This window comes from Danaus plexippus (assembly GCF_018135715.1).
Source record: "Danaus plexippus chromosome 16 unlocalized genomic scaffold, MEX_DaPlex mxdp_23, whole genome shotgun sequence".
Taxonomy (NCBI): Eukaryota; Metazoa; Arthropoda; class Insecta; order Lepidoptera; family Nymphalidae; genus Danaus; species Danaus plexippus.
In genome coordinates this window covers 3,481,936-3,501,559 of record NW_026869851.1, presented here as the reverse complement: position 1 = coordinate 3,501,559, position 19,624 = coordinate 3,481,936, and the positions used below count along the sequence as shown (strand labels likewise).

Below are 19,624 nucleotides of genomic sequence, written 5' to 3'. Positions count from 1 at the left end.
ACTAGAAAGTTGCTGTAGACCATTTTCTATTCTGCTATGGTAAAATAATATATTATGCCATTATAATAGATTATAAATGACAGCTACGATACAATGTAGAACTTTCAATGGAAGTCGGGCTGTTTCAATAGTATCTATGAATATTTGTCAGCTTATAAAGGCACAGCGTTGCAAAACTCTTAATAATAAGCACCATGTTTGTATATAATATTGTTTGTGTGAATGTACTTTTAAAAATCAGGGAAATAACTATTATACTACCGATAACATGACATTCCTTTCCTTGTTTGAATATTGTTATTTTTGTCCATATTATTTATATAGAAATATTTTTGTCATACATTAATTCGTGTTGGATTGGGTAGATTTTAATTCTAACTTTTATATGAAACTTGCACCACAATAACTATATCACGTCGCAGTGACATTGTTGTAGCTTTTAAATTAAATAAATTTTTAAATTATTTTAAGCATTATCAGCGTATAGAAATTTATTGCCTTTAATTAAAACAAATTAAGGCTTCATAGTTTTATTAAATAGAATTGAATGGCTTCAAGAATATGTTATAGGTGCGTTTATTTGTAGAAGATTTGAAATCTGTACAACTAAGTAATTTGATTAACACCTAGAATAGAATAAATTTAAAAATTATAGAGCACCTTGACATAGCACAACTGAAGCATCTGCCCTTTACTTTAATTGATGGAAACATATCACGATTCCATCTGGACGTTCGTGATCATTATTAGAACTGATACTATTGCAATTAAAACATATTTTTTTAATATTTCTGCCCCTTGAACTTGTGCGCCGGCTGTAATCTAATAATCGTCTGAAGTTATCGATAAACAACCTTATGACTGTTGAAATAAGGCATGATTGTTAATTATTCGAAGCTCCATCCGATGCATGTCCTGAGCTCGTTTTTGGATGAGTTTGGTAAACGTATATAAAGGAAATGTCCGTGTCAAAATCATCAGTGCGTGTGAATATATCATTGTAGCAGCATCAAACCGTCAGGATTACAATGAACTGGGTAAAGTCTTTTAATAAATTAACTTTGGTCCCGTTTTATACATCAATTTCATTATTCTGACTTAGAAAACTTTTATTATACAATGTAAATTGATATTCTATATATTATTATTATTTTTCATAAAGAAGCCAAAGTCATATATTTTCATTGATTTATTATATTTGTATAATAACATTGGTCGTACATTTTCCAGGTATTGTTTGCCGCTCTTACAGTGGCATGTAATGCTGCGAAATTAGACCGTACATATTTACCTCCTGCATCAGCTGCAACAGCTGGTGGAAGTCCAGGTTCAATACAAACTCCTATTGCAAAGTCTGAAATAGAGAATTTGCCACTTGGTAGCTTTGTTAACGAACATGATGGGGTTGTCATTGATGTTGGCGCTGCTGGCATAAAAGCAGTGCAATCCGGCTTAGGAGCTTTAAGAATATCATACGGATCAATGGATTCTAAAGTAGGAGAGGCAGCGTTCAGAGGTACAAACCAGGCTCACGTAGCAAACCCGATTTTGGATTACAACCCTGACCTGTCAGCTTTCAATACGCCGAAGAAACCGATGAGATCTGAAATTCAGGTTACACGTGACCGTGGAGCTAGTATTGTTAAGTACCACAATGATAACAACGGTGAGCGTTACAGCTATGGCTATGAAACTGATAATGGAATAAAAGCTGAGGAGAATGGAGTAGCCATCAATGGTGTTCAAGCTGAGGGTGGATTTTCCTATGTGGGTGATGATGGGAAAGTGTACAGTGTCGTCTACACCGCCGATGAGGGTGGTTATCGGCCGATGGGTAATCACCTCCCGACTCCACCACCTATACCGGTGGAGATATTGAGGGCTTTGGAGCAGAACATGAGAGATGAAGCAGCCGGTATTTTTGAGGATGGTAAGTTATTTAAAGTTTAAATTACTACATAACAGTGAAGTAATTACTACACGATTATAAAAAATATATGTGTTTGGACCATGATACAGTTTTTGATATCCAACGTATGTATATTATGGTAAAGCCTCTATATTCAGAAGCTTCTTTAGAGCTTTGTTTTATAATAATTTAATCACCTAATGGCACTTTATACGTGTATGGAGAATAAATGTCACTGTCAAAGATAATAATCTCTTTTGATTTTTCATATTATATTTAAATCAAAATCAACGGAAAGTAATTTAATCATATATATAAGAACAGAAGTATTCAACAACAATAATATTTATTATTAATCGCCATTAAGTAGTTCCATTAATTGATTCCTCATACATTATTTTGATAGTCAATAGAGCCTTGTTAGTTTTGGTATCATCGCTTTTCGGATGTCAATTATAGAACCGTGTTAATTACACTGTGGAAAATATGAACCACAATTAAATCGTAACTGTTAAAGCTTCAACAGCCTTACAATTATTGCAGTATAAAATTTATTTTTAATACTAGTTTTAATGTTTTAGATTCGCCTTGATATATAGTTTTTATGATAAATAGTAAACATTTGTATGAAATAAGTTTTATACGATATATTTTATTGTTCTGTCATGAAATATTAGAAAGTTTTTGTTAAAAATGCTACATTTTATTCAGCGGTATTTTGTGCTTCTTATTAACTAAGAAAGTATTTTTTATAGAGCAACGATTGGCTATAAAATTATCTTGTCATATTCAGTTGCGTATGTTAAATTATAAAGTGCAACCATTTCCTTCAACAGATATATACTTGGAAATATTTCTTTTCGTTTATATATATATATATTAAACGTATTTTATCTATAAATAACAAATTCTCTTGAGTAAAAGTCAAATTAATCTATGATAAAAAAAAACATTACACAGAGACTTCTACTTTTCTCTTACTTTTTAATAGACAAAAAATAATCTATTTATTCAATAAAGCTCTCATCCCACTTTATGAAAAATTAGTTCTTTATCAAAGTCATTTATATTTATATTTCTTAAGTCTTCAATAAATTATAAGGATTTTTTTTACACGTGAAGATATTGTTTTGATCACTTTAAGTAATTGTAATGTTGGAGTTTCGAAAGGAGTCCTTATTGAAGTTAACCTTGCTGACTATCTTAAACGTAAACTAGTGTCATTTAAAAAATATATAAAAAAAACAAATTGTCTCCTCATGCCCCGTTATGCTAGTCTATATAATCATTGCAATAGTGTGGTGAGTGGTGACTTAACGTCTGTGAGTTGAACTCAACCAGTTATCTTTGAGATGACATTTATTACGCAAATATTTAGGCACTTGACTATGCAACGAGTTGATTTTCTTTACTCGTCAAATTTATATATTATATTTAATTTCTCTATTATAATTTAATATAATTTCAGAAATTATATCTAACAATTTATAATTTTAAAGTTAGTTTGTATTATGTTTTAAGATTAAAGTAAATTTTATTTATTTACACTTCAATAGTTTTCAATTATAAAAGTAATATCCTTTATTGTCCGTATTATTGATTATAGAATAATATTATTTGTTTTTAACTGTTTATATATTTAAATTTAATGAATCTTTTAAGTACGATTCTATATAAGAAATATGAATCAAATATAAAAGTCATACTTCTTGGAATATTCAGGTATATATAATGAATTGCCTTTTTCTATATAATATCGTCGAGCAATAGCAAATAGTTATCCGTTCTCACAATCAACAATGTGATCAACTTAAACACCTATTGTTAGTGATAAACGTATCGCCTTGTGATTAATTGTTGACAGAGGCGTTGACACATGACTAACTGCTTTCATTTTTTATTTACAGGCTCATACGATGCACGAAAATACAACAATAATGATTATAAGCAAGCTGAGATCAATAATAAATATGATGACAGACAAACAAACATGTTTAATGTTCAATCTGGGCTCATCGCTAATATGAATGGAGGATTCATGAATAACAACCCAGCAGCTGCTGTCCGACCAAACCCAATAGAATTGTTTGGTACACAAACTGAATCTTCGAAATTTGGTGCTGTGAATAAGTTCGGGACAGATTTTAACAAAGGAAGTGGTTTAGGACAAAACCAGATGAACATAAATGCTGAACTTGGCTCAAGAAATGAATATTCACAGAAGCAGAATGCTCAAAATACAATTTCTTCTAATTTTGAGTCCTCGTCTACGAACATGAACGGCAGTAACAGTTTTACGCCCGCGAAGCCTCTTTCACAACAAGCACTTCAGGAAACAATGAATTTAGGACAAGGCCAACTTGATAGCCCAAGGCCAAGTTCATACGATACCTCGATATCATCAGTGACTTCTGAGAAGGTATCTTCAGAAGATAAACAAAAGAATAATCAAGATTTGGGAATAAATTTCTCGATAGAAAGTAATCAAAACAAACCAAGCAACAATGGTCAATCATTAATGGCACCGATGCAGAAATTACCAACATATAATATTAACAAAAATACAAGTCCACAATATACGCAATCAACGCAACAAAGTAACGAACAGAATCTTTTTGGAACTACTTTGGGTTCAAACGGTTTTAACAACCAGTTGACACAAACCTCACGTGGTCCTCAAGGTTCTCTACAATCTTCTATTTCTAGTCCTTCTCGTTTAGATAACACTTTACCGTCAAGTGCAACAATCAATGCAGGTAATTTATTAATTGCGTCGAAGCCTGTCATTTCTACAAAAGAACCAGAAAGAACTTTAACAACTCCTTTAGAGTCGATTTCAACAGAAACAGATAATAAAGACTCAAGTTTAAGTTTTACTCAAGCGCAATATACAGGTTCGAATTTTGCCAATATGCCTGATACGACAATCACGGACTTCACTTCCGAATTGAGTGTCAAACCCTTTTCTCAAATACAAAATCTTAATTCTAAAACAACACCATCCCAATTTACATCAACTAGCAGTAACAAAAATGACGTAAAAGTTACAAATTCTTTTCAATTGTCGTCCGAAAATTTTGTTACCCAAAATCAAAAATTTGTTTCCAATAGCAATAAGCTTGAAAACATCCCATCAATAACTTCGACTAAACCTAACAATATTTACTTCTCTCAAAGCACTCAAACACCAAGTTCTACTCAATTTAATCAGCAATCACAAGGCCCAACTAGTTCTTATAATACCAATCAACCGTCAAAGCCTTTTAACTCGGCATTCTTCACACAAGAAAAAAATTCTCAAAAGTTTCCAACCACAATTTCTTATCAATTAAATAAGGAAGCTACGGCCACTAATTTTAAAACTGACAGCAGTAAAGAAATGACATCGACAACCTTCAGTGACATTACAAGTAGATTCAACACACATAAATATTATACTCCCTCCGCGCCAACTACAGTATTTGAAAATAAAGGTCATCTACCCACAAATGGCATAACTCAAGCTTCTATATCGTCATTTCCATCGATATCTCCCTCTTTGTCAAATTTTGAATCTTCGAGTAAATTTTCATCTACTCCATCCGTCCAGCAAAGTACACAAAACTATTACAGACCGGTACAGTCTTTAAAACCGACTAAGTTGACGACAACTACAGTATCAGAGTCATCTTCCACCGTTCAAAATAAAATGGAAGAAAATAACTCACAGACCCAACAGTATACTACAAATATTTATGAGTACAATAAGCCAACACAATCACTGGCATCTCGCAATGAACAAATGGCAAATCAGCAAGACAGTCAGCTAAACACTCAGTTTGGGATGACAACAACGGTTAATGTTCAAGAAAATGACGAATCAAAACGGAAAGAACAAATTTTATTTAAAGATGTTACTCAAAATGAAGACTACGACAAAAAAACTACGACATCATCATTCCAACAAACAACTCTGGAAGTTGACGATAAACTAACAACATCTAACATGCAGAATCCCACAGATGTATCAGAAATAAATACTCAAACTAGAGATTCCGAAACCACACCTCAGTTTGAAGTTTATGAATATACTAAACCAACTCAAATTTCAACGAGTTCTGTAAAGCAACAGTTTGGATCAAATATTCCTACAACTCAATTCAATAGACAATCAAATAGAAAACCTACCACCTCATTTACGGGAAGCTACACCGAAACTATGGATAGTTTCCAGGCGCAAGATCAACTTACTACTCGATTTGACAAATCAGAATTTGAAAGAAAAACTGAGACGCCTGAATATTCCCAAACTTTATCTACATTTAATGATATGCCGACTATTTATCAATACACAAAACCTGCTCAATTCATATCAACCTCTCAGCAGAAAAACTATAATACTGTAACACAGACTGAAGAAAGAACAGAAAATACTTTGTCTACACAAATTGGTGAAAAATATTTCGATAATAACAATTTTGGCATGAAAATATTACAAAACGACTTCAATTCAAAACCAAGTAACAGTTTTCAGTCTTCACAAGGAAATCAACAAACTATGACGCCGTCATTCAACAAAATAACAATGCCTAGCATGTCACAACAAACCTCACAGGATAACATTAATTTACAGAATCAAGAAAATAAGGGTGAAATATATGATTATAGAAAGCCCAATGAAACGTTTGTGTCTGCAGGACAAAAGGAAATTAATCTAAATCAGAAACCAAATGCTGCGTTTAGTTCAGGTTCTCTGGTACAGGCTAAACCTGGATCAAGCTCACTGTCGGAAGAGATTTATGATTACTCGAAGCCAGCTCAAGTTTTAACTACCCCCACTCAAAATAATGCTTTGAATCAAATAAGAAATCAGCAGTTCGGAAACAGATTAGACAAACTTAATTCTCAGAAAACCACGTTTAATCCAAATCAAGATGACGAAAAGCTAACCACTCAAACGGAGGAATTCATGACCACATCCATGGTAACCCAACCAGACTATCAAGAAGATAAGGTTTCTCAAACTGACATTACAGCAGTCACCTCTCAGGACTCTTTCACTATTGGAACTAATTCGAAACTCAACACTCGTCCACAGTTATCGTTTTACAGCGCATGTTGCAGAGGACCTCAATCTCGGAAACAGCAATTATCCGGAAGTGTCCAAAGCACTGCCGATGGCAAAATTGTATCGGAAAAGAAAATTGCTATTAATCAAAATTATGAATCGCAAAAATTAACTACCCAAGCTTCCAAACAACCAGAAAACTTCGGAGGACCTAGGAAACCACCTAGCTTCGATGAAAAAGGATATCATTACTAGAAGTAAATTGTCTGTGTAATAAATACAAGTAAGAAAATGTCGAACAAAATGGGATGGGGAATATCGATTTAAGTTAGAACTTAATTGTATAAATAATATTATGTAGTAAATTATTATGTACATAGCAAATAAAAGTAAAAAATTCTGTACTTTCATATTAGAAAATAAAAAATAACAAAAATATATAATTCGTTTGTTACTTTTAAGTCATTTACGAGTATTTCTAATTTAGCATTACATAACACATAGTTATATACAGTATACTGTACCTTGGTTAAAGTCCGTCACGTTTTTTGGGGGTACATAGGTAAAAAAAATAATTATCTGTGATGAATATTACCCAGAATATGTAATCAGATTGTGAATCAAAAGCTTTCTCTAACTAAACATTTTGATACTTTGATCAAGGGAATGTACATAAAGATCTCAGATCTTTTATTCTAAAATTAAAATCTATTAGAAAAGAAGTGGGTAAATAATTTATGAATACATCGAATATTGTGACCAAGGAATGGAATAAAAAAGTCTAATATAACACGGATTAGAAACAAAAAAACATTTTTCATTTTATAATTAATATAAAAAAAAAACAACTCACGGAATATAATGTAAATTGCATTTTAATGTATGATATCAGTACTTAGATTCTTTGAAACTTTCTCAATAAAGTTCAAACAACACTAAAAGTGAGACGTTTGAATCTGCTTTAAGGGAAACATTTCGACTTTATTTGAATATTTCTTTCGCATGACTTACTTTCATTCGTAAGGCGGGAGTCTGAAGGAGAACATTATGTTATTTCAAAATGAAAACGAATTTAAGTAATATCTTTATATATATTCCACTGTAAGTGTATTTGTCACTGAAATCTTAAACGTTTGTACAGATTTGAATGATTTTTGCATGCGTTTGGTTGGGGCCTCAAATGGTTTAGATTCACAAAACAGCCCAGAAGATGGCTTTGCAATAGGTATCTAGTTTATTTAAAATAAAAAGGCTGCAACGTAGGTTACTATTACTATAGGTATTATCTTAGCACACTATAAATTTCTTACTTCTTGTTTACGCGGACGGAGTCGCAGGCCAAAACTAGTATTTTATTATATTCTGGTATATTGTAATTCGTATCTGTATTATTTGTCAGCTTAATTTTTATTATTTTTTTAATAAAAAAAAATAAATTTCTCTAAGAGTTATTGTTTTAGTGACAGAAGTACGCACATATTTGTTTATTTAAAGAAATTAATGGGTATAAATAAAATGTAGTTCGTATTAATTGATAAACTGAGGACACCTCTGGTAATAAGCAATACCACTAAAAATGCAAATTTAATTCTCAAAGCGTTATGAAAATGTATTTAAAATTCGTCGTTTTTTTTTTCCGTCCGAAATCTTGAGTTCGCCTAAAAATTAGGCGGGATTTTAAAAACATATTTTTTATATAACAATTCAGACCTTATCTAAAAAGGGGCTCGTTTCTTCCACGTGGCTTGTGCGGCGCTAGCTACGCGTCTGATAGTATGAGTATCGTCAAAAGCCAATATTTGATATTATAAGAATAAAGACAAAAGAAAAAACTTTTACACATGTAGCTTTAATGTGGAAACGCCTGGTGTTTGATTTCAACAGAGCAACATTTTAAGATGTATTTTATGGTTCTGGTATCTTATCAATATAAAATTATTAGGTATATTACTTATAAAAAAAAATATTACTTTCAATTATAAAGCAATGTAATGTGAAGAAATAAATAAAATGCTACCTATCCTAATTCCTACCTTTACTTGATAATTTCATCACAAGCAAAATCACGTTTTGTATGTGGCAAACATTGAGACATTGTAATTTGCTATGTAAATCTTATCAGGCACCTAGAGATATAAAAATTTACATAGGCCTACATTTTGTTTTTATTAACAAGCAAGTGAAACTAAGAAAGTTGTCTTTGGTAAGAAAAAAATTTTTAATCTGTAAGATTTATGTATGTTTTAAAAGGAGGTCAGTAACTATAGCTGTTTCTCTTTTTATCAACCACGCACAAAGTTTCCGATTCAAGTTTATTTCGTTCTGAGTGTAAGGGATGACTTAAACAATATTAAAATGCAAAGTTCTAACACATAAAACTCTGCATTTTAAGTCAAATATTAATCAAATCATTATAATTTCAAATATCTCTGGATTTCTTTAACTTTTTTATAAAACTTACCCTTTACCAAAACTGTCCTATTTAAGGAACTGCTTTTTCATTTCAGCAGATCATTATTAATGTTCATTTATACCAGTATATTATATAAATAAATATATTTACATCAATGAAAATCTAAATGATTTTAAAAAATAATTTAAAAATATAAAATATTTGTAAGAAATTATTTTCTTAATTTTCATACTTTATGAATAAAAGTTTTATTTTCTAAATTCCAATAAAATTGTATATCAAAGTTGTAGTTGTGGAATATAAAGTGATTTTTATATATGTACATGCATTGGATTAATTAATTTTATATTTTAGGATTTATCCGTCGAATCAGAAAAAGTGGTTAAATGTGTGTAATAAAAGATTCTGTATATGTAATAATGGTTTAATAACTTTTGGCATAGTTTAACGTAGTTTCCGAGGTGTTGGCTAAAACTTTTTTTTTTTAATATATAAGCTTCAAATTGATGTGTCAAATCTTTCTGTTTTTATTGATAGTAAAAGATCTTGAACAGATAAAAAAATGGTTCGGAAATAATATTGTGCTAGATTAAATGGAATAAGCAGTCGAGTAATGTTGAGAAAACTTAATGATTTCGGGAAATATGCAAAAATAACTTGCGTTTTGCTTATGTGTTTCTGTTACTTGATGACTGTTGAGAAAGTTAATCTTAATATAATCCTATAGAAATTCAAATCCCAGTAATGTCTTTATAAAAACAGAACAACCAAGATCAAACGTAATATTTTATTTACAAACAGAATTAAGTTCTCAAAAACATTTTTATAGTTTTGAATTTGAATCATAGGCGTCATTTACTTTTTGGATCGGCCAATGAAAGAAGAGAAATTTGTATTCATTTTATTCAAAATAGTTACAATTAATATTTTTTTTTTAATTGAATTGCTGATACTTGATATAAATTACGTAAGTATATTACGTTTTTAATACTTTTTCATTTGCAACGTGCTTAAAATAATTAAATATCAATTTTATATATATATGTATATAGTTGAATGTATTAATTACAAAGACCCAACATATCTGAACAAAGTAGAATTTTATATATCAAACCTCTGTTTCGTCACAATTTTCAATTTACGTCATTCGTAAGTTAAATATTCTATTTTCGTATCATCGATTGCTTTTATTAATAGAATACGAATAATTCTGTTGTTCTTATATCATCAACGGATACAAAACGGCTCAAAAATTACATATTAATATTTCGAAGAGTCAAATGGGTTGTACAAAGTATAATTTTATTCACCGTGAATATACAATAAATATACCAGCTGTGGCCTGAGGCGCTATCTCATGTATAATACCTCTGCTAGAAGCGTTAAAGTCATTATGAAGTTTACTTTTTCAAACGGTTCATAAACAAATCTTGACTTTGTAACAATGAAACAGACAAGACGATGCACATTAGATATATTTTATTTTAATCAATCAACCTTCGATTAAGGGATATAGGGTTTTAAGTTAAACAGCCACGAAGAGAAAATTAAGTGAAAATTCATTCACGAAGTTCCTATTTTGTAGCGTAATATGTTATGTTATCAGTTTAAAACTATAGTATACATACAAAACTAAAATTTGTTTTAACAATGTTTTATTGAGAATTATTCCATAAAGTACTGTTTCTAAGAAATATTTTCTGAACTAATAGGAACATAATATGTCTAAACCAAAATATGTTCAATATTGAGATATGCCGAAAGACCTACTTGACTTCATCAAAAAAATAGTTGCATAAAGAATTTATTTCTATGATCTAGACTTTCAATTCGGCTTAAGTAATATTATTCGGTCTAGTCGTGAAGTGTTGACACGACCTTGACAGTAGAAGTGTGTATTAAGTATTAAAAGCTAATGATGATATGAAGAATATATACAGTATATCGAAATCAATTCTGATGGAATCGTTAGTTTATGAGTTCGAAATACCTGTATTACTAAACGCTATATTATTTCATTTTTATTTTATAACCGTATTAAAATTTTATTTAATAAATTACACATCTTCTAGTTTCTACTAGACTTATGGGATTAAATTCAGATATGATTTTACACATGGTTTTTTTAATGTTAAACGTTTAAAGTGGGGGCGAGGGGCGTACTGATGGCTACCGGCGTCTGGCTTCCATGGATTTTCAAGAGTATTAATCCATTAGTGTCACAGGGACTATGTAAGATGAGAAATAATTTTACGATTATAAAGTAAGACGGTTCTAAAGTTTTGAAAACTCTCACTCAATGTTCGAAAGTCAGCAGCAAAGGAAAGCTTACTTCGTTCTGCTGTAAGCTATGCTTACCAGCTTTCAATCATTGCTAAAACAATTACGTATTTGTTAAAGTATATATATTTTATGATCTTAAATTTAATTTTGGTTTTACTTCCGCATATTATTAGATGCGATTACAAAATTTAAAAATATAGTCTTTTAGTCTTAACCACCAACACAGGTTCATATGCAATAATAACTTGTTGCATCTATAAGGTATACAAGCGACAATTTCCCATAACGTGGCGGAACTAAATGATTGTTACTTAAAGATAGCGACAAACAAATACAATAAGCACAGGTCAAGAAAGGAAAGGTCGAGGTCACAGCAATAGGACTGGTCATCATTGACGGAGATCACGAAACCGACATGAGTTTTACTCGTGCGACCTAATAATTGGGACCAGACATCACGACATTGAGCCGTAAAAAAATTAATATATAATTATTTATATCTATTAATCGAGATTTTAGAAGCGCCTGCTTTGGTGTGTATTTGTGGTAACAGTTTTTTATTGAATTATTTAGCAGTATTTTTTTAATACTATCCGCATGATTTCTACACTTATTAGGTGAACTAGAAACGTAAATCAGCGTACAGCATAACAATATTTGTAAGAAACTGAAATTAATGAATAATATTTTTTTTTTGTATTTAAAATTTATTATTTTTATTGAAAAATTACAAAGATTAGTATAGTGTACCTTCGCAAAAAGAATAAAATGCAAGAACTTATTGAATCAAAAGTAATCTAGAGATATTCTAGAACAGGAATAATATAAAGCGATTAAATGTTACTTTATAAGCGCGTGTTTGTTCGTAAGAGTAATTAATTGTATTTTTATGATCTTAAATGAACAATGGAGACCAACAAGTAGACATCAAACTCCACTTCCCATTTAGTAGATATCAGTAAGAAGACAGACAAACGTATCAATAAGTTACATTTAGATTTACACGTTTTTAGGACATTGACATACAAAAATAATCGTTCATAAAGATTCTAAGTATCGAAATAATAATAATAATAATGAGCCCTAATAATGAGCCCATTTATTTCCAACAACCATAAATAATATTTTCTTTTATAAAATAAATAACTGTTACTATTATATTATTGGGACCCCATGCTGGGTAAACGCCTCCCCTAGCTTGCTCCACAATTTTCTATTTTTTGCTTTTACTCTCTAATTTTTCCAGCTACTTGAATTGTTCCGTCGATCCACCTGTTTCTTGGATGGCCTCTTTTTCTTCTACCCGCAGGTCCTATCCATATTACTATCGCACTGTTCGACTAAACTGTCTGTTTGACGTTAACGGACGTTGAAAACAGAAATATTCAGGGTTGTCACAATTTTATTCTTGATATTTGTTTTGATTAATTAAAATAAATAAATAATTATTATTTCTATATATAATAGAATACTACATGTTATAGAAATATTGATTATGTGTGAGCAATAATAAAAAAGTGTGTAAACATCCGAATGATCGAATGAAGCGTAAAAAATTCTTAAACAAATCGGACATAAAGTTGAAATTTTTGTAAGATCGCCATAGAAAAAAACAATTAAAATATAAAGTGCCGTTATAATATAAAGAATTCGTTGTAGATATTGCAAGATGTTACTTAATCGATTCTCGTTTATGTTCTTAACTTCTGTTATACACATTTGTATAATTTTTAGATCCACCTAGATTTAAAGAAACATCCATAATAATATTACATTATAGATATAATATGTGACTTAAAGCAATAGAAGAACATTTCGACAACGTTTCAAGATACTAAAACAGTTTAAAACATTTTAATTAATGTAATATTGTATATAAGCGAGTTCCAAAAAAATGATATTAACTATGGTATTTAAGAAAGATAATTATCATAACAATATTGGTTGCAATCTTGAATGTAATTTGAGATATATTAAGGTGTTACCATAAAAAATAACACGCGAAACTATACGTCAATCACACGTGTGTCGTCACTGTAACGATATATATATAATATATATATATATATATATATACACAAACAATTAGTAAGCTTATATATAGAATATATATCTTAATCAATATCTATCAGAAGCGTTTTGTTCCGAAGCCTATATTATATAAACATTATTTGCAAATTAATATTTTTTTTCTCATTTTTATATAACAGAATAAATAAATAATTAAGTCAGAAATGATCACGTAAGATAAGGCTTTGAATTAATGGATGACGAAATACAATCATAACAATATAATTCTTTCAATTCATTATAATTTTTGGATTAAAAGTCTTTTACAACTATTATAAGAAAACAATGGAGTCCAGGGTAAACAGGTATATTGTGTCGTATTAGCTGTGTAAGATCCCAATAATTAGTATATCAACAAAAATTAAGCAAGAGTCACACACACAAGTGAAGCGAAGATTCACGCCGATGCCAAAGGTTACTGACGTGAGTTTGTTAAGGCTGAGCGCATTCTGTGATATAAATATGGGATGAAACACATAACATACATTCACACTCCAACCTTAGCATCATATACAGCTTTAGATATGAAGCTGGTAAATAAGACAAATCTTCTATTAACTGGGATTATATATTAATTACATGTAGAATATTAGATTGAATTAAAATAACGCACTTTTGTATTAATTATGATTATTGAGTTGACGATACGTTTATATCATAATTTTCATACATGTATATAAAAGTTTTATATACTTTTATTTACAAACATTATTTATTTCATTTCAGATTCTAGTTCTATCAATAATAGCTTATGGCTATGCGGATAAATTAGATAAGGGATACCTGCCTCCTGTAAATGCAGCATCATCAGGTGGCAGCCCAGCAGAATTAATTGCTCCAGCTGATCAATCTGAGGTTTTCGGGCAAGGGTTGCCCGTTCCAGAAAGTCAACCAGGTATTAACCAAAATAAGTTTTATGCAAAATCGTCAAAATTACAATTTTTATGTGAAAGGTTGTAAACGAGCAGACGGCCTACTTGGTGGGCAGTAGTGACCGTCGTCCGTGGATATCCGCAACATTTATGTTGCGGATGTCTATAGGCGTTGCCAACCTTGATAGTTGAGGAAAAGGAAGGGCTGCGAATGAGGAAAGGGCAGGAAACTAAGCTCTACCACCTATTCAAGTGCAACGGTATAGTTTCACCGTTGGTGTCAATTCTAATGGATTGTTCTAGAAAAATTATCCCTATGTATATAAAAGTACTCTGCAGCCATTTAAACCAATTGTGTAATTACCGGCACATAACTTGAAAAGATTTTGGCTTAGTGGGGATAAGTTTGAGCATGTACACTTAGTGTAACAAAAAATGGTCATTCTTGTTGATCACATTCAGTGCATCTATCGCCTCTTAACAAATTACGTGCCTGTGACTATTTTGTGTTCTGTAAAGAAAAATTCACCATTCATGCTGGTCGCACTGTATTCTATCTCTTTCAGGCTCTTATATCCAAGATATTGGACAGGAAGTTCTTCAAGCTTACAACCAGGAACGCCCTCAAGCAGCAGCTGATAGAAATGCGGAGATACTAAAGTTTAATAACGAAAATAACGGTGAATCCTATGCATATAATTATGAAACATCTAACGGGATTTCTGTGGAGGAATCAGGTGTTGCATCTAATGGAGTTAATGCTCAAGGTGGCTATGCCTACACTGGGGATGACGGTAAATCCTATTCAGTCACTTATACGGCAGATATAAATGGCTATCAACCTCAGGGTGAACATTTACCTACACCTCACCCTATCCCAGAAGAAATATTAAAGTCCATAGAAGAAAATGCTAGGGCTGCTGCTGCCGGTACACAAGAAGGTACTTTTTCAAGTTTAATAAAATAACAAATTATAATAACTTACTATAATAAAATATAATGACTACTTTTGCATTCTACATTACGAAAAAAAGTACAATGAAACAATATTTAATTGGTTATTTTCTGTTTAGGAGCTTACAATCCTGAGGAGTATGATTCCAACGTTTATTATCAAACAAAGCCAGATCAAGAATCTGATGGTCCTTTAGATGTAATCGAAAGAAACAAAAATCAAGAAATAAGCTCCATATATAACAATCCCCTGGATTCTCAACAACAATATGAAAAAGCATCTAGTATAGATGTAAATCCATCAGACCAAAAACGGAATAAGGAAAGTGGACAAGATATTAACCAGATGTACACTCCAAATCCTTATCAATCCCACCAGACCTCTGGTATTGGTATTCAAGGAAACAGTGGTTTTGAATCTAGTAGTCAGTCACCTATTCAAGGAATAGTAGGACAATTTTTACAAGGAGACGGTTATCAATATAATCAACCAAAATTTTCATTGCAGCCAGTTTTTCCTGGACAAGATCAATACAAACCGCAAGTAACTAGCGACAATGAAAATATATTATCATCGTTAAGACCAAGTTTATCAGGTCCCGCATTTAATAGAGATCAAAATTTGAAACCTTCATTTGGAAGCCTTCCCTCGGCTGAACAAACTCCGCAATATCAATCTGGCCAACAAATTCTTTCAGAATTTAGGCCGTCCTCTCAAAGCGGACCAAATGCATCTCAAAATATGAAGGGATCTCTCCCAAACCAAGACCAACAAATTCAAACCAAGGAATCCTCTGGCGATTTGAAGGAGAGCAAAGGAAATGGTTATCATTACAGTCAACCAAAGCCCGCGTTCAAACCCGCTAATTCCGAACAAAGCTCGTTAAACCAATATCGTCCAGAATTATCTGGCCAAAGTGAAAAGATATCATCTTCTTCAAGACCAGGCTTATCAGGATCCATATATAATGGAGATCAGAATTTGAAACCTTCATTTGGAAGCCTTCCCTCAGCTGAACAATCTCCGCAGTATCAATCTGGCCAACAAATTCTTCCAGAATTTAGGCCCTCCTCTCATAGCGGACCAAATGCATCTCAAAATATGAAGGGATCTCTCCCAAACCAAGACCAACAAATCCAAATCAAGGAATCATCTGGCGATTTGAACGAAAGCAATGGAAATGGTTATCATTACAATCAACCAAAGCCCGCGTTCCAACCCGCTAATTCCGAACAAAGCTCGTTAAACCAATATCGTCCAGAATTATCTGGCCAAAGTGAAAAGATATCATCTTCTTCAAGACCAGGCTTATCAGGATCCATATATAATGGAGATCAGAATTTGAAACCTTCATTTGGAAGCCTTCCCCCAGCTGATCAATCTTCGCAGTATCAATCTGGCCAACAAATTCTTCCAGAATTTAGGCCCTCCTCTCATAGCGGACCAAATGCATCTCAAAATATGAAGGGATCTCTCCCAAACCAAGACCAACAAATCCAAATTAAAGAATCCTCTGGCGATTTGAACGAAAGCAAAGGAAATGGTTATCATTACAATCAACCAAAGCCCGCGTTCCAACCCGCTAATTCCGGACAAAGCTCCTTTAACCAGTATCGTCCGGAATTATCTGGCCAAAGCGAAAAGATATCATCTTCAGCAAGACCAAGTTTGTCAATTCCCATATTTAATAGAGATCAGAATTTGAAACCCTCATTTGGAAGTCGTCCCTCAGCTGATCAATCTCAAAAGTATCAATTCGGCAAACAAATTCCTTCAGTTTTTAAGCCTTCTTCTTATAGAACATCAAACGTTTCTCAAAATAAAGAAAGTCCTTTCCTCAATCGAGACCAACGAGTCCAAATTAAACGACCATCAAGTGGTTTAATACAAAACAAAGTAAACGGTTATCAATATAATCGACCAAAACCTGCCTTTCAGCCAACTATTTCGGGACAAAATGTATTAGGCCGAAATAGACCTCGAGTATCTAACGAAGGAAATAAGAAGCCACTATTAAGTCAAAACACTTTCACTTCAGTAGTTAGTGGAAATAACGGAAACATTAATCCTTCATCACAAAACGGACCAAATGGTTCTCAAAATAAAGGATCTTACCCTATTAAAGTTCTAAAGAACCCAGGCAGTCAGGCAGCTGGCTCTTCACAAGGCAACGGTTCACCTCGCTTCAGTATTTTGAATAAAAATAAACCTTATTCTGGTTTGCAAAAACCCGGACAAGGTTTCCAATCGTCTCCTAGTGAAGGACTTGGAAACAATAAATTTGGGAAAGGACCTATTTCTGCTTTAAAACAAGTCGAAGCGCCTTACCACTACAAAAGACCAAGTGTAAGTTTTACCACACAACGTCCAAACTCTTTTTCGCAAACAACACAGATAAGCAGAGGCAATCAGGATAAAAGTGAACAGTTTGCAGGGTCTCGTCCACCACCGAGTTTCAGCGAGGAAGAAGGTTATAAATATTAGAATTTAATTAAAAATATTTTAGATATAGTAAAATATTGATCGGTATTATCTTATCTTGTATATTAAATAGAAGCATGTATGGAAAATCCAAAAAATACGATTTTGTACATTGATAATGTATAGAATATGATTGTTAATGTCACTATGTGATTGAATAATGTGTATATAAATAGTGAGAAAATGAAAACTGTTTATTTTTACGTCAAAATTGTTTCCACTCATCTGACGTTGTTCACTGGAATTATATAATATGTATAATTTAAAATTTTAATACAACAAAACAAATAACTGTGACACACCGCTGCCTCCGATGAACTAAATGTTAATCGAATCACAATTGAACAAAATAAAATGAATTGAAACATAAAAATATACATTGTTTGAACTTATTTCTCAAACAACATAATTTTTTTCTAAATACGAATAAGAGTATAATGTAACGCATTACTTTATGGTGAATTCTTGGTAATTTTTATTTCTTGCAATATAATTTGTTCGCCTTGATTATTATTATCATTAGTATCTTAAATTAATGATCCCTATAAATAAATATAGAGTAAAAATACTACATTTGCCTAATTCCCTGATCTGTAAATACAGTTACACGTACGTACGTATGTACGTAACATACAGTTTTTCATTCATAAATCTTCAAACATCACGTCAACTTGTGGTAAGCATACATATCAAAAAATATCGCCTGTACTTAAAGTAAATAAAACTTATATACTTGTTAAACTATGACAAATAAACAAAAACTAAGACAGAGGCAAATATGTTATTGAATTGTTAATAAAATATGCTTAGAAATGGAAACATGGACATTTTTAGGGACTTATAATATTAATTTACAAAGAAGGTACTCGAATGATGTCTCTGTCTTTGCGTATGCATTGTGTATATATTATGCTTAGGCATCAAAAAGATTCAACTACCCCTTAACTTATAATTAACCCCTAAAATGGATTGTACTGTTATGTTATGAAATGAAAACTAGTAAATCACAGTCAGATAATAAATGTCACACTGTATGAGGATTATTTCGAGTGAATTGAAATCAGCTAATCAAATAATCGTGACTATAGAAGTAATAAGAAAAGTTACAAACACTAACATCGTTATCAATATCATACCATACCAATGTTTTCAATTCAGTCTCCCTCCATGTGTTGTATCGTTTTGAATCGCCACTTCACATGTACTATTTTAATTTTATACTAAAACAAAATAAAATATGATAAAATTTAAGTTGTGTTATACTATATTTATATTGTCGTTTTAAATAGTAACATAATAGGTTTTTTATCAGTCAAATGGGGTGTAAAAGACACGTACCTTGACGGATCTAGAATGTCTTAGTGTTAAAATTCAAGTGCCTAAGACTAAATCGTTACACGAATCAGTTCCAACGAAAAAGACACTTAGATATTATGAAAACACAAAACAACTACTTTGTATTTGGTTAATTAAGAATTATTATCAGAAACACATTTTGTAAAATAAAATAAACAAATATTAGTTAAAATATGATTGAATTACAACATTGATTTGTACTTAAGTGAAATACAAAAAGCATGTCTTTTAGACTGAA

The 19,624-nt window shown here is 31.5% G+C and overlaps 2 protein-coding genes across 2 annotated transcripts; both read left to right on the top strand.

Moving 5' to 3' along the window:
- Positions 1-931: 931 nt before the first annotated feature.
- On the top strand, positions 932-7,352 carry LOC116771945 (mucin-2-like). The gene is made up of 3 exons (XM_061528174.1): positions 932-1,037; positions 1,231-1,930; positions 3,817-7,352. Exons 1-3 carry the CDS (start codon positions 1,029-1,031, stop codon positions 7,209-7,211), a joined length of 4,104 nt encoding a protein of 1,367 aa, XP_061384158.1. The 5' UTR covers positions 932-1,028; the 3' UTR covers positions 7,212-7,352.
- Positions 7,353-14,153: 6,801 nt separating this feature from the next.
- Positions 14,154-18,331, top strand: LOC116772166 (uncharacterized). The gene is made up of 4 exons (XM_032664248.2): positions 14,154-14,255; positions 14,449-14,617; positions 15,161-15,535; positions 15,668-18,331. Exons 1-4 carry the CDS (start codon positions 14,190-14,192, stop codon positions 18,031-18,033), a joined length of 2,976 nt encoding a protein of 991 aa, XP_032520139.2. The 5' UTR covers positions 14,154-14,189; the 3' UTR covers positions 18,034-18,331.
- Positions 18,332-19,624: the final 1,293 nt, after the last annotated feature.